This window comes from Apis dorsata, unplaced genomic scaffold, assembly GCF_000469605.1.
Source record: "Apis dorsata unplaced genomic scaffold, Apis dorsata 1.3 scaffold_383, whole genome shotgun sequence".
Taxonomy (NCBI): Eukaryota; Metazoa; Arthropoda; class Insecta; order Hymenoptera; family Apidae; genus Apis; species Apis dorsata.
This window is the reverse complement of record NW_006263645.1, coordinates 227,741-245,548: the sequence shown is the minus strand read 5'-3', so window position 1 is coordinate 245,548 and position 17,808 is coordinate 227,741. Positions and strand designations below refer to the sequence as shown.

At 23.1% G+C, this 17,808-nt stretch overlaps 1 protein-coding gene across 2 annotated transcripts in view; it reads right to left on the bottom strand.

The window, feature by feature from the left end:
* Positions 1–3,690: 3,690 nt before the first annotated feature.
* The window catches only part of LOC102679795 (choline O-acetyltransferase), an 87,720-nt gene continuing 73,602 nt past the window's right edge, over positions 3,691–17,808 (bottom strand). Inside the window, exons 5-13 of one of the 2 annotated variants that reach the window (XM_006618971.2) lie at positions 12,621–12,793; positions 11,175–11,355; positions 9,907–10,081; positions 8,533–8,762; positions 7,810–8,021; positions 7,413–7,535; positions 7,020–7,224; positions 4,880–5,080; positions 3,691–4,440 (exon numbers count right to left, since the gene is read on the bottom strand). In XM_006618971.2, coding sequence (XP_006619034.1) covers positions 4,231–4,440; positions 4,880–5,080; positions 7,020–7,224; positions 7,413–7,535; positions 7,810–8,021; positions 8,533–8,762; positions 9,907–10,081; positions 11,175–11,355; positions 12,621–12,769 — 1,686 coding nt within the window. In that variant the 5' untranslated portion in view covers positions 12,770–12,793 and the 3' untranslated portion in view covers positions 3,691–4,230. The remainder of the gene's footprint in view (positions 4,441–4,879; positions 5,081–7,019; positions 7,225–7,412; positions 7,536–7,809; positions 8,022–8,532; positions 8,763–9,906; positions 10,082–11,174; positions 11,356–12,620; positions 12,794–17,808) is intronic. The other variant, XM_031512097.1, reaches the window with a different exon arrangement.

Genomic DNA, 17,808 nt, shown 5'->3' with positions numbered 1-17,808 from the left:
CTCTCTCTCTCTCTCTCTCTCTCTCTCTCTCTCTCTCTCTCTCTCTCTCTCTCTCTCTCTAAGTACTTTTATAAGTTTAAGAAGATATGTTCTATTCGATAAAATCATCGCTATGATGACTTTCGCTTGATATGCGCGATATTCTTGGCCGTGAAGATATTGCAATATCTCTGCAATATGCATAAATACTTTCAATGATATAATATCCAATTCTATCTTAAATATAATAGTAATTTGCATCTTAAGAAATTAAATAATACAGAACACTTTCATATATTATACACATATATACGCGAAAACAGATATAGATTTTTTTTTAGATGTAAATGTGTCTTGATATGTGTGTAAATACATTTATGTGTATCATAATTATATATAATTTTATTTAATAACAGTACATATGAAGGAACCAGGACAATTCCTCGTATTATTTGAAGATTTATTCTACGTTAAATCAAAGCAAAATGCTTAAACTTTGAATATAAAACTCCTGATTTAATGTAATAAGATTTCATATTTTCAAACAATCATGACTTAACGACAATATATATGAATAAAACTCTGTTTTCGATAAAATACTTATGTTTTAGCATGTGAAAACTTTGCTAAACCTCAATGACAATCTTAAAACACGTGTATTTGCATAGTGGAAGTATATAATTTATAACAAAGCTAACAAACAGCTTCGTAAAATATGAATAATGTCAACAGATGTGTCACAAGATGTAACTATGTATATAATGTATATAAATGTGTATATATAATTTTTCTATCTATAATAAATTACAATAAATTATAATAGTTTGATATAAATAGGATGAGTGTAACGATGTCACTGAGAGTAGCGCCGACCAATAATATTTCCATATTTCAAGAAAAAAATCGTATTTGACAGAATATGGTATATAAGAAAAATAGCATTAGTACAGTAGTAGTTAATTAGACGTAGAACTTTAATGTGATAGAGAGATAGAGCTATTGTCAACGTTTGCTTGCCTATTAAAGAAGAGCAAACCGCTGACCTATCTAAGAATTGGACAAGAGTTTACTGTGCGGGCGCCAACACACGAATGATTGGCCACGTTAGAATGCGTTGCGACAGACGAGATCCGTGCGCTAGAAATTTTTTCTCTATTTTATCGAATTATTTAATTTTTCAATTTCTATTTGTATATTCTGTCTCTTTATTATGTTTTCATCGTAAAGATATCACATCACATAATAAGTTTAATAGTATAAATCATGAATTTTTAAAATTTTTATGACTGATATTTTTTGTTTTTATAATTGAAAATTTTATAATTGATATAATTGATAATTTTATAATTTTTACCTGATATATTAAATATAAATTTTTTAATATATTATATTAATTTCAATAAATCTATTTAAATATATTTATTAAACATATTTCTTATCTTAAACATATTTAAAGTTTTGTACTTTATATTTAACGAACTTTTGTTAAGAAAAAAAGATTTTTACAATTTATAAAATTCTCATATTCTAATAATAAAAATAAATAAATAAATTATATGAAAGAAGAGTATATAAAATGTGTTTATTGTCATTATAATCAAAGTTTTCATCAAAGTTAAGTATTTCATTGCTAGATAATATTATTATGATTTTTTGTAATTATAAGATACTTATTTCTAACATATTTCATTGATAATATATTTTAATAACATATTATTGAATACTAAATATATAAAAATTGGAACTATAAATAACATTACATAGTAGATAAGTATAAAAAATATTTGCATATTCATTTTTCGAAAATGATGGAAATGTTATTTTTTGAATATATTTTTATGTATTTGTATCACTTATAAATTTTAAATAAAATATTTGCGAAAATAAATAATTTTCTATCTAAATTGAATTAAAAAAATTTGTTTTCTTATTATATTTGTATTCTTATTTGAAAGTATATTGAAGAAACTTTACTAAGTAAACTTTTCTTGTGAGACAGAATATTATATTTCAAATACATGTCCTTTCATTTCAATTACATGCATAGGTAGTCAATAAGATATACACATAATGAAACAATAAAACAACAATAAAATGCTCATAGAGAGTCAACAATAAAAGAAAATTTTAATATTTTTAAAAAAGATATTAATATATCTTTTTTAATAAAGCTATATGTTGTAAGTAAATATCTTATTAGCATTTTTGTAATTCTTAGAAATAGTTTTTAAATATTACTAACTAATCATTCAATTACACTTAAGGTTATATATCATTATAGAATACTTAAAGTCACATAGTTAAATCTGTTAAAGCATCGATAGTTCAACAATATAAGTTATTATTAATGATTAGACATTAATTATTATTCAAAGTGCGTTATTAAAAATAGCATAATTGATTTTTCTTAATAAAATGAATCAAAACATTTCGTTTTTCTCTGCGAAAAAAAGTACATTCATATGATTTAAAAATGAAATATATCATCTTTTATCATAAAAATTATTATATTGTAATGATTTCCAATAACGCACATTGTTATTATTAATTTATAATTAAAATCAAAAGCGATATGAAATTAACAAAATTATTAGATTTCAGAAGAAAGAAACTTCCAGCGCTCGGATATTACTGTATAAACGTTCGAGGATTTTTATAACATACACAGAGGACTAGAGTTTTACAATAACTGATTGATCTAAGTACATAGTTGTATATTGCCTACTACACGCAGCGACTACCGTTTAAACATTTTCGTTACAATTTGTTCAGGCTAGGTCGCCAATTATTAGATAAATATTTGTATATGCTTTTTTTTAACAACGGAGAACGTGATTCTAGTGATTTGCATGATTTGCAAAGAATTCAATTTTATTAATAATTAAATATTATACAGATAACTATGCATTAATTAACTAATAAAATGATCTATAAATGTGATATCTTTATTATATTGCATGTATTTTGCAGAAATTTTGTTAATTAAGTTATAATATATTAAAATAAATTGTGCCATTTTATGAAAAATTGTTTGTTTTCTTATATTATTTCAACCGAAATATTAATATAATACGAAATTTTTTTAAAGAAAATATTGTTTTTAACGTATAACATTTAACCGAGTGTTCTTTATATTTGAGAATCACTCTTTTTAATTATAATATTTTATTATTATTAATATTTTAAAAAGAATAAAATAAATTTTATTAAGTTATTAAAAAATTAGAGTTTAATATTTTATTATTACTCGTTAAAATTGTTAACTATATATATTAACTATATATATTAACTATTATATAATTCAGATAAGTAATTTTTTTTAATTAAAACTTATACAATATTCTCCGATAGTTTATGAAAATATTTTATTTTGTGAAAAAAATTTTTAGAGAAAAATGGCACAATTTATTTGCAATTTTTATTCGCAGATATATGGATTTACTATGGATATGGAATAGAAAAAAAAAAAACAAAATAAAGCAAGACATAAAATATTATTACAAAAATAAAGAAAATAATATCCGATTTATTGCTGAAATATTAATATTAAGCTAACTAAAAATTTTTTTATTTGTAATAAAAACAAGATTTTTTTATGATTTATACGTAATATATAAATTTAAATCTAATGATAAAATGTATTCGTTAAAAATAGATTGTTTAAAATGAATCTAAAAATAACTTTTGGTTAAAATATTTAGATATGTCTGCATACTTATTTCTTTTTTATTTAGAAATAATGTCATATCTAGTAAATTGTGCGAGTTCAAATACTTATAAGTAAGTTTATATATAGTAAATTTTAAGTAGATATAATTTAAATATATCTTTTAAACACCTACTTCGATAAATACTACGATAAATACTTTCATAATAAGCTTAAATATGCCTCATTTCGATATGATTTCCAATTTGGAACATTTTTTATTCCTAACTAATAACATTTACTGCTCAACTCGTAATCGAAAAAACTAATATATCTATATTTAAAGAATTTATTCGTGGCAAATCGACACATTGATTAATTTAACTATTAATATTTTATATAATATACTTTCTATGTAATTATCTTATTTGTATTATTCTAAAAATAATAAATATAAAGCAAAACAAGATGTAAAATGTTAACAATTATTTAAAAATAAAAAGAAATTCGCTTTAAATTCTTTTTTTTGCAATTATTGCCTTCTTTTATAGTTAGACAGTATAAATATTTTTTGTTCAAAGCTAATTTATTCTTTAATTGTCCATTTATCTCTGATTCGCCTTATTCAACATATCTGCCATATCCCGCAAGCTTTGTTCGAGCGTTTGAGCGAATCGTGTTGCGTTTGTTTTACCATCGCTATGAAAAGCGGATATCGAAAATATAAAACCATTGCTTCTGAGATTATAAGCGCAACCATAACCATCTGGAACAACTGGTCCGTATCCGATGATAGCATCATTTTTCGAAGTTACCTGAGAATTCAATGATTTTTGTCAATTATATTTAAAATATAATATAGATATATTAGAATCCATTATTTAAATTAAATGGAAGACAAATTTGCATGGATAATAATCGATTAAGAAAAATGAAATTTATTGTTATGAAATAATTAAAAATTAAACAATTTTCAAATATGAACATTTATTGAAATTAATTAATAATTAATATCGAAATTTACTTTATTATAAAATCTTGTAATTTTATTCTATTTAATAAGAAACTATTTATGGAATTATCTTGATAAATAATAATTATGATAATAATAATGATGATTATATATTAAAAATCGTTATATTTATAATCGTTATATTAATAATAATTATATTTTTAATCATCATTATAAGTCCATGAAGTATACACGAGAATCTTGAACATCGATTAATTATTAATGACTAATTAGGTACTTACCTGTGATGTCGAGAGAGCAAAATGATTAACTATCTTATAAGCTTGATCCGTGAAAATATCCGGAATCGGTTCTCCAACTTCCTGTGCGGCATAACGAAGGCCCATTAGATGGTTATCAATTCCATAACCATTTATGTTATCATTCATTTCCTTAGTTTGTCTCTGTACTGCTAAGTCGAATAATTCTTTGATTCTTTCTTGCTGAAAATATAAATGGACCGTTTCATTTGCAAATAAAAATAATGTATATAATATATACTGTTCAAAAGTTTGGAAACAGTCATATTTTTGAAATGAAAAATATTTTGTATATATTATAAAAGTAATTATTTATAATAAATTTTTATTGACATCGAGTACTTTAGATTAAAAAAAAATTAATAAACAAAAATTTTTTACAAATTAAAAAAAAATTTTTGTTTCATTAAAATTTTTATTTAAAATTTCTTACTTATTTTTAAATTTTTGGACAGTGTATATCTTTATTATTTATTTTTATGCTAAATTAATCAATTATAAATCTTTGTTTTAAGTGAAAAATAATAATAAAATAGTAAAATTTGTATATAATATAATATATAATTAATATAATATAAATTGCAGAGAATATAGAGAATAATATTCTTGGTTAAACTATTATAAATCATTGTTGATTTATTATATATTATTTAAAAAAATTATTTAAAACATTTAAACAGTAGCAATATATTTATATTGCGAAAAAGAAACATAAAATGTGTTAGAGAATATTATAATTTATAAAGCAGTGCTTTCAAAATAGATAATTATAATAATTATATTACAAGCAAGAGAAAAATTTCAAATTAAAATTAAAAATACGATTTAAATAGAAATACTTATTTTTAATTTCATGCTGATAAAGTACAATTCTTTGCATACATGTTATCTCGTATTTAACAATTAAAATTTTAAATATAAGTATAATATATAAAAGTCGAATTCTATAAATCATATATTTTAATCATATTTTTTATATTTTCAAAATAAATTTTTCATTTGTGTTATTTTTNTACATATAAGTATATACAATACATATATAAATATATACATATAAGTATATACAGTTCATATATAAATATATACATATATGTATATATATTTCTTGAGCTGATTTTTTATTGTTTATAGGAATGCATTATATTATATTATGTATTATACGAGATATTCTGTATACAGTTTTATAGAACGAGCGTAACTATGAAGACATAGATTATATTACTATATTAGAATAGAAAACTATACGTATAAAGGAAATGAATTTCATTATCGTGCATTTTCTATGAAGACTTGTATAATTCTGGAGAACGAGATGGCTGAAATAACATCGTGATAAACGAGAAACAACAATCAACTAGCCGTGCTATTTTCCAAACGAGGGTGAATCGTGGAAAGAAAGCAAACGATAAACCCCTATGAAATTCACCAAGGCTATTCAAGAGATTGTACAAATACTTGAATGGGAAAACGAACATTGGCTGATCTAATTGATTCCCTTTTTTTTATACTATCTTTCTTTTCTTTATAGTTTCGTTCTTTTGATTGTAGATTTCTCTTATTACTTCTATATTATTTATATTTATATTTACTTTCTTATCTTTTCGAATTAATAGTATGTAATATATAAAAGAATTTGAAAAATATATTCATATTAGCGATACAAGCTACAAATACAATTATAACAATTTTGCATCATTATTTTGTTTATTCATTCTGTAATTTCTTACTATAATATTATATATATTTTATTAAATGGAATTAAATCTAAAAGAAATAGAATATAATTTCATTGCATTTCCTTTATAAATACAAAACTTCTTTCAATTTAAATTTATGAATATGTATTATATCTAGTTTTCATTTCATTTCTAGAATTATTTTTTAATAATGAAGAAAAATCATCTTGTATATGAAATAATATATGATCTCAGACTCAATTTCAAATTTTTTAATCAAGATTTTATGGATATAAAAAAAAAGATTATGCAATATGGATGTTTTGATTACGAGAATTAATAAAATGGATAATAAGATCATTATTTTCGAAATTATCTCATCTTTCGAATATTATTCCGCCTTGTTATAAAAAACAAACTACAAAATACAGCCAAGTTTCAGTTACACTGTAAATGGTGAACTGAACTCTTTTGGTGCTTTCGTCTTGAATGTTCTGTTGAGTGGCGATTTGACTATCAGGATCTCCTTGACACATTGCTTTCGCCCAGTTTAGAGCTTCGGGACTGGCCGCTCTGATGCAATCAACTCTTCCTAGTGCGAATCTTCGAATACCCGCGCTTTCATAAGTTGCTACTAAATTTCCATGCAATCTACATGAAACAAGAAATATTTACCATTAAGTAAAAGATATTTAAATAATATTTAACTTCATGGAAGATTTAAATTAAAAAATAGTAAAATCTTGCAGATTTTTTATAATAATAAAATATATAAAATTTGTATTTTTTTTTTATATTTTTAATAAATATAAGCATTTATTCAGGTAAGAAGTACTCACCTAAAATGTGTAAATTGTAGAGCTAATTGTATATAAACATCCGGACTAATTTTATGTGATTTAATGAATTCTTTCGAATATTCTTGGAACCACAATATGCAAAGATCCAAGTCTTCCACTAATCTGTATTGTTAATGTAAACATATGAAATATAATTTGAGAGAGTTTAATTTTAAGTATATTTTAATATAAAAATGGACAAATATATTTTATATTATATTATTATATTTTATAAAATAAATATTTATAATTTTTTCTCTTTGTAAAGTTATAAAAATAATTATCTTAAGGAATAAAAATCTATTTTCTACATTTCTTGTCTTTTCTTTTTCCAAACTTCCTTATATATATTAATATATATGTAGATATATTAAATAGTAGATATATTGTGACTTACGCATCAAAAGATATCATTGCATCTCTGATATCGTTGAAACTTTGTTCAGATAGATACCACTCGAGCTTTTCAGGTGCAGGCAAATGCGATGGAACGGTATTTTCCTCGGGTGGTGACATAGCATCAACTTTCTCTGTTAGTTCTTCGAATGTAATAAAAATCGCTGGACCTTCGCCAGCCGAATGTTCATAGTTCATGCCCCACATTCCATCCTTGGATTGAACATTTGTCAAGAAACACGTATAATTGAATATGTATAATTACGTATAAATTTGATAAAAAAATCTTAATATATTATTATATTAATATATTAATATATTATATATCAATTATTTAAAAATAAAATGATAATATTTCATTTATGATATTTTGTATTATTTCAAATTCTGATTTGATATAAAAAGAAAAAAATTTTAATAACAAATGCTAAAAAGGGAATAAAAAAATGATGAATTATTACAAGAAACATATTATCTATTATAATGGAAGAAACAAATATATCTGTACAAGTATCTTTTCAAAGTTTTTTATTCATTTATGCGAAATGACAAGTCGACCTAGCAACTTGGATAAAAAAAATGGTTCAAATAGGAATAGGAATAACTCACTCGAACAGAAATAACATTTTATCGAGGAAAAGTTTCTGTTTCAATATTGAATTTGAATTTCCGTCTTAATCATCGTGGGTATAGTTATACTTTATATAGATATATGTATGTATACCTTGCCGAGAATGGCATGGAATGTTTTATCAAACCATCGGTTCGCACCCAAATGTCTGGAACCTCCGCCATGAAGCACATGATGAAGTACATTTGCATAATCTCGATCATCAATCCATCGATCTTCTTTCTTTAGAGGATTGTTGAATGTCGCTGGTAATATATCATCATCGATACATACCACGCATAGACATCTTTCCAATAATTCCAAATTGTGCCGATTTTGTTCGTCTGTAAAAAAATTCTAATACCTTTACTTTTTTGTTTCTGTCTATGTTTTTCTTGTTATTTATTTATTATTATAATATTATTTTTATATATTGTTATATATTTTTATATTATTTCTATTAATTTAAAGATTGAAACTGGTTCGAAATCAATCATGTCCTCAAGATAATGTTTCATTGGTCAATTTTGTTATTAAATTAATGCTAATTAATACATATTTTCTCTCCATTTGATAATATCCTATCCTAACATCGTTCTAAAAACTTTTTAATATTTTATGTTACAAATTATATTACAAATCTTTTTCTAGTATCTTATATTATATTATAAATTAAAATGTTTTTATGGAATATTTAACAATTGGATCAATTATAATTTTTAAATATAATTTTCAATTTGTAAATAAATTAAGAATATATATTTTCTAAATATTCAATAATTTATTTAATAAATATTTTAATAAATAATTTTTTATCAATTATATTTTTTGCTGATTATTCTTCGTCAGTAATAAATGATAATGATTAATAAAAAATTCGATAGACTTGGTTTTTGTTCGAAAAAAAGAAAGAAACTTGATGTTTTATCAGGTCATCGTTAACTCGTTTTACTCTTCATTCGATTTGTAGGTCGTAGATTGTCGTTGGGTAAGATCGGGTTAGGGGGCTAATGGGAATATTGCGAATATTGGCGAGAGCAGAACAGCCGTTAATTATGGCCTGGAAGGGTACGTGGTGGCAAGGGTTGCTGGAAAACTTGCAATGAGATTACTTTAACTGCTTGTAAATGGTATGAGTCACTTATTTTCACTTATGTGTTCATTTAAACAATTCATAATATTAAGAGCAAATATTAAGAGCAAAACATGAATGTTTTTTTTGTCTTTTAATAATGAGAGGAAATAAAATAAATTAATGATTAATTTATTTATTACAATAATAATTAAAATTATTTAAATAATAAAATATTTAATAAAATTTATAAACTTGTTTTATAAGATTTTTTAAGATTTAAAAGAATAAAGAATTTTGTGTGAATTATGATTTATGGAATTTATTTGTGATATCGTAATTATTATTTTTAACATTATTGTTAAATTAATTATTTAATATATTAGTAGTAGAGTTATAGTTAAAATAATACATACGTTTAAGTAATTCTTCCCTTGCTTTTGCCCAAGCTGGTCTCTTCATCGTTGTAAGAATACCAACTGGTGGAGTTCGAGGATCAGCTTTAGTTTCCATAATTTTTAAAATTTGTTGAGCCAATTCGGTTTCAGTTATACGGCCTCGATCAGGAGCTCTAACAGGAACGCTATAAAACTAAAAGAATATAATTTCGATTTATATTAGTCAATTAAATGATTAAAAATTTATGTATCATTAATTACTCGTCGAATAAAGAACTTAAAGATGAATAATTGATGATGAACATAAATATTTTATTACACAAATATTTTATTGAAATTGACATGATATTTCGTTCGATATAAATATTTCAGAATAGATTTTTGTAATATCATCAATAATTGTGATAATTGTCATTATTACTTAACAAACTTAACGCAAATTTCTTTCTCTTTATTTCTTTTTTTATTTTTCATTTTATATTTTTATATATTTATAATTAAATTATAAAAATATAAATTTGAAAGAAATAAATTTTTTTAATTTTATATCCAAATTTTGTTATATTCAATCTTTATAATTTTCTTCTTATAATTTTTAAAAATTTTCAAATTTTTTTTAATTTTCTTTTATTTTTAAATGAAAAATAATTTTATATTAATAAAAAACATTTTGATCTAGAGATTATTAATTATTAAAAATAATATTAAAAAAATAAAATGAAATGTTCGTGCAACTTACTTAATGTTGTATAATTTAAAATAAGTAAAACGTAGATGTAGAACAAATAGAACAGTTGATTTCAAGTGGTGTTTCTGTAAAATAAATATGAAATGAAATGAAATGATGGAAAATGAAAGAATAAAGAATTTCTAAATATTGAAAAATTGTTTATAAAAATTTATAATGTAATATACATACATGTGTATAACAAATAAAAATTTTAAAATTATATTAGATATCATTTAAAAAATTTTTTATGTAAAATCATATTAAATCTTTTAATAATTTTATTTGCAATTATAAATATATTATATTATATATATATTATATATAAATAATAATATATTGATATAAATTTTATAAAAGGATTTAGAATACTTAATAAAGAAATATTTTTAGAAAATCAGAAAAAAACTGAATATTCTAATATCAATGAAAAATCATAAATAACGAAAATAAAATAAATTTTTAGAAAAATGTATACATATTTCATTATAATATTTCATATTTCATATTATTTCATATTCAGCTATAGAATTTAGCGTATAGAGTATTAAAAACATACCAGATTGTGATGAGCTATGATGATGTGATTCCCAGATGTAGTTCTATCAAGAATAATTTGTTCATCACCGTTTGTACCTGGTCGTCTGTATATTCGATACATTTGATAATGTTGAGCCATACATAAAGGTTGCATACTCTTTCCATCTTTTGATTTCACTTCATCAACATCCAATTCGGATCTAAAATGAAAAGATGTTATTAGATTATCTTAAATAATTTCGTTTCAAAATTCTAATTTTAATAGAAGAATTTATAATTTTTTAATATACATATTTTTTGCTTTTTAAATTAGAAAGTAATTAATATTTATGTTTTATAGTTTAAAGAGATTTTGCTATTTTGAATAAAATATAAAAATTTTAAATAAAACAAAAAATAATAAGTTTTTAAAAAATCTTAGAAAAATATGTGAATATTGTATTGTGAGTATGGTATATTAATAAATATCAATTATTTAATTTTTTCTTTTTGCTTTTGATGCTATATTGAAAAGAATTGAAAAGAATTGAAAAGAATTTTTTAATAGCTATTAATAGAAATATAATATAATATCCTTTTTCTAGACATTCATTCATTTTAAAAATACTACAAATTAGAGCCTATAATATTTAACAAGAGAAATTTTCGTTAATTCCGGAAAAGAAAATAGGAGGTATTCGAAGTGGTTCCTTGGCGAGCGGATACAGGATACCGAAGGGTTTGAACCTTTCTACAGGAGCATCCTTTGCGTTTTACTCGCGATGAGTCTCTTTACGGTCGTGTTCTATGGATCCTACAAGCCGGATTTCCTCGCAGACGTGCTCCCTCGTTAAATTGATTTCAGTGCGGCTTCTTTTTGTCCTCCGCTCCGCTCGAATCACCGTCTCGAATGACGGAGCTCCTTCCTTCGAGAGCTCACGCGCCTTCCATATGCGTTCGCTTTTCTTCTATCTCGGTTCTGACTGGTAAGCCTTCGTGTCGACTACGATTAGCTTAGTCAGCTTCTTCCAAGTAAGAGGGTTACAACCGGGTTCGAGAAGATTTTTAATAAAGATTTCCTTTCATTTCTTTCCATTCTTTCAGTTTGATTTATATACTTACTTTTAAGTAAATATAATCTAATTCTATTATAAATTATATACAAGTTAAATATTATTTGACAAAAAAATAAAGTATCTATAGTTGTTAAAAATTGCAAATTGTTTTTAATATCTTATATTATTTATACAATATATAGAATTCTAATATTTATATATGAATTAATAATCAGAAATTTATTTAATTACTTATGATTGTAATATAATTGATTTATTTATATTTTAATATTTCAAGTATTATTTATAATTAAATTTTATTTAATGTTATTATAATTAAATTTTTATATGTTTTATTTTGTAAATGGAATATAAAAATTTTATATTATTCCATTTGTTTCAAAGATGTTTCAAAGATAATATATTTTTACCTATCTAATATTTCTTGATAGTTAAGTAGCTCTGTTAGAAATCTGGCAAGGAATATGGCAGCTTCTTTTTGGTTGCTAAATGTTTTGGGCCTTGCTGCAAGACCAGGATTACTATTAATTGGTAATGCCAGAGGCACAGACAGGTACATGTCATTTAACCACCAATCAGTTGCCTGTAACAGATAAAAGAAGATATTTATTTTTTAATTACAATAATGTATATACAAGTAAAATATAATATAATAAATAAATAATATATATAAATGATTTATAATACAATTATCCATTTTTGTTTGTAAATTTTTTTGAAGAAAAATTAATTGTATATATTTCTTTTATATAAATATGATAAAATATAATAAAATATATATTTTTTTTCATAAATATAATAATATATAGTATAATTATTTTATATAAGAATAAATATATACTAAAATCAAATAATAAAAATATATTTTTATGTTTTATAATTCTTTAAAAATTGTTTACCATTTTATTATTGTACGATGTATTTATTTGCCTTGATAATTAATTACAAATGAGATAAACCATAACGAAAATATCCTGTTCTTGAACGAGATTTCATTGTTTAATCCATATTTAATGACGTGTCACGGTAATCCTCGTTGACATTTGGAAAAAGTGTCAGTTTTGACAAGTACTAAACAGCGATTATCTTTAAATTCCCTTCATTATTGTCAAGCGACTCATCTGGTATTAAATACCGAAACATCATATATAATATCAGAATTATGTACATATGATATTTACATATATATATATATATATATGGAAGTCCATGTATAGTTTCTAGCATCATTATATTCAAAATTTCAAAGCAATAAATCGAAAACAATCTTAACAATCCTAAAAAAAAAAATTCTTTGAAAGTTCCTATAGATAAATTGTCTTATAATAAGAAGTTAATTTTTATTCCTAAATATAAATATTATATTAAATATTAAATATTAAATATAAATTTATTCCTAATATAAATTTATTTCTACAGTTTATTTTTGTCGATATTAGCTGTATAGAATAGTTTGAGTATTTTTCAGTGATAAAGTACTTCCAATTCATTGAAAGTCTATAATTAAGAAATAAGTGCATTTTACGCAGTATATATATAGTATCATATGTGTGTGTATGTATGTGTGGTGTGTGTCTAATATATATGTAGTGTACAATATAGTAAAAAAAATTTACATATGAGTGTTTACGTATGAATTGCTTACTTCGCTTTAATGTCCATTTATTTTCGCATCCTGCTTTTTGTTGTAAAACATCTTAGTTCCATATACCTTTTTCTCATATTCAATTGCTCGTTAGTAGCAAATTCTCTTTTGATTAAATACGATGATTCAGGAGAAGCATGATTCGATCATATTGCTGCACATTAACGTATAAATTTGTTTTTTTAATGTCTTTTATTGCAAATCGTTTACTATTCATTACCAATAAATTAAATTTTTTACATATTTACAAAATATATATATATATATATATATATTTTTCATTATTAATACTCTTTTACAATTATTACAATTATTCATAATTATATATTATCTTCTATAGCAATAAATAGTTTAAAATAATATTTTATATATATTATATCATATTTATGCATCTAATTGTTCTATTTTATTTTTTTTTTCAAAAGAGAAAAAATGTAAAAGAATAAATTATTTAGTTAGAATGTTTAAAATGCATTTATTTAGAAATGCTTATAAAAATTAAAAAATTAAAAATTAATTCTGAAATTCATAATATCAGTGTTATTTTTTATAATGTTAAAGAATGTTTAATAGAGATTGAAACCTGATCTTAAATTCATGAAATTATAATTCGAAACATTATGAAGTCTCGAAATTCTTGAAACTTGAAATCCAGAATGCCTATTTTTTTTTTTTTTTCATTTCACAAATTCACAATTTTTTAACTCAGTCACTCACTCAATTGATAATTAATTAATAGTAACAAACTTTAAAAATATATTTCATATATATATATATTCTTCTTTTTTCTTTTTTCTTCCTAAAAATCTTCTTTTCCTAATTTTCTTAATATTTTCTCACTCACTCGATGTTTTTAAACATTGTTTTGTAAATAATAGAATTTCTGTTACGTTTCTTTCACAGTTGCTTTATAAACTGTTTATGAAATCTATTTTGCCGATAAAGTAGGTAAAAGTCGAAAAAATTTATCAAATCAACGCCATCTCGCGTTTGGATCATCGAAGCTTCGACTTATTATTAGCATAGTAGAATGTACAAGGAGGTATTCGTGACGTCACAGATAAAAAAGGAAAGTAATATTGTGCGAAAAGGATAGAAAAACGTGCCACTAACTTTGGTTATGTGGTTCCTGATACTATCTAATATGTCGGTAAATTAATTAATTAATGATTTTCCATTAAATTTCTATACTTTTAGATTCGTATTTTAAAGCTGAAACTTTAAATAATTTTCACATATCGATTTTAACATGAAATTCTTTCGAATTAATTATTTAATAAGGATTAATATATTATATATAATATTATATATGAAATGACATTACCGACACATAACATTACATTGAAAATTAATTAATTTCTTATTTTCTATTAAAAATTTCTCTACTTTTAAGCTTTCATTTCAAAGTTGAAACTTCAAATAATTTTCATGTATAGATTTTAATTTGAAATTTTTTAAATTAATTATTTATTAACGATTAATATATTACACGTATGATGCAATCGATTCTCATTAATTTCTTATTATTAATCATTAATAAATAATTAATAAAAAAGGATTTCACATTAAAATTGATACAAGAAACTTGTCTGAGGTTCTAGCTTTTAAAAGCATGCTTGAAAGTGTTGAGATTTTGTATAAAATAACGAATAATTAATGAATGTTCAAGATGGCGTCTTCGATGTGTTAGAATATATAAGGTATTAATCATTAATAAATAATTAATAAAAAAGGATTTCATATTAAAATTGATACGAGAAACTTGTCTGAGGTTCTAGCTTTTAAAAGCATGCTTGAAAGTGTTGAAATTTTGTATAAAATAATGAATAATTAATGAATGTTCAAGATGGCGTCTTCGATGTGTTAGAACATATAAGCTATTATTCATTAATAAATAATTAATAAAAAAGGATTTCATATTAAAATCGATACGAGAAACTTGTCTGAGGTTCTAGCTTTTGAATGCATGCCTGAATGTGGCAAAATTTTGTGTAGAATATGAGTAATTAATTAATTTTCAATATGGTGTCTTCGATGTGTTAGAACATATAAGGTATTATTCATTAATAAATAATTAATAGAAAAGGATTTCATATTAAAATTAATATGAGAAACTTGTCTAAGCTTCTAGCTTTAAAATCCATGCCTAAATGTGGCGAAATTTTAAATAGAAGACGAATAATTAACGAATTTTCCTTAAAATGGTGGGAAATATTCTCTGTCTTTTTCGCACAATAATGTTCTCTTTGTTTATGACTTCGAATACCTCTTTACATATTCTGCTATGCTAATAACAAGTTGGAGCTTCGGCGATCCAAACGCGAGATGGCGCTGATCTTAAAGTTTACAACTTTATCGACAAAATGGATTCCGTTAAAAAATTTATATTAAAATTATTATTTTTGCTATTTTATATATCGTATATATTTTTTGTATGTTATTTTATTCATTTTATTCATAAATTTTCACAAAATATTCACAAGTTATTCATATAAATATATTCATATAATTATTCTTTATTTCGATTTTAATAGCAAAGTAACAAAGAAGTTCAATGTTTAAGAATTTAAATAAACTTTTTTTAATATCAAACAAACGACTTTTCCAGGTTTCAAATGTTCCATCCTTAGTTTTTAAAAAAATGTTTTCGTGTTTGAGAGAAGTAAGTAAATACTTACTTTTAAATCTTGTATATTCATCGTTTCGAGCGCTTAGTTGCGCATAGCGCACAATTGCGCAACCAACGTGCAACACGATACGCTCGATGCGCGTTTTAAAGTAATCATTTCGCGAAATAAATGGTTTGGCTTGTTTTTTTTTCGATGTTTAATCTGTTTCACATAAATTCGTTGTAAATTCGTTGTAAATCGTAACGTAAGATGCTTAAAATTTATAAATAATTAATGAAACGAATATTTAAGAATAATTTAGAATCAACGTTTATTACAAGCCCATTGAAATTTAATATATGTGATTATTAAAAAAACAAAATAAATAATAATTTTATTATTGTATTAAAGATTTTTATATGTTCAAAACTTAATTAATAAAAAATTAACCTTTTCATATCATTTGTTCAATTTGTTCAAAATTTTTGTTTTAATTTAAAAAAAAAGAAAATAATTTGCAATATTCTGAAGATTTATAATATATATTTATGCTCATTCAGTATATTAAATTTTTCTAAAATTATTCTTTGATTTCTTTATTCATAACTATTCTAAGCCTGTCAAATATTCATATTCTTATTCTATTTCTACATCCTTTTCATCCGACCCAAACTCCAATCATTCACTAATTTAACTTAATAAATAAATCTCAATCTCAATATTTTTTCATATGAACAATCGACTTTCCAAAGATATTCCACGAATACTATTACATATTTTTTTTATATTACATATTTTTCACTTAACCTGTATAAGTTTTTCCTAGAATTTTTTAAGACTTTATTATTTAACTTCTAATTTACTATTTACAAGTGATACTTCACATGTTTAAATCATTTTGCAATAAATTTAAAGAAAAATCAAAGACACAACGCAAATTTTGACTTTGAAAGAGTTAACATCCCATATAATAGAATCATTCAAAATATTTACAAATATAAATATTCGCGTGTGCAGACATTCTCCGGTTAAACTAAATAACTCCTACAATCGTGTCGAGAAAGTATCGTCGCACCTCGTGGATCATTGCATCATGTGCACCTGCATCGCAATGGGGATGCACACGCGTAGTGGTATAAAAGTGATAAAAAAATGTATACACGCAAATCAGAGAAGATATCAATTTTTCTAAAGGAAGATTATGATCTTTTGCGCGTATCTAGCACGCTTCATATTTCTTATTTGACATTGTGGATTCATCATATTCACATGTATACATTTCCTCTTGAAACTCTTTTAAAAACATCACATCACTACTACTAATACTACACTGTCGTGTCACTT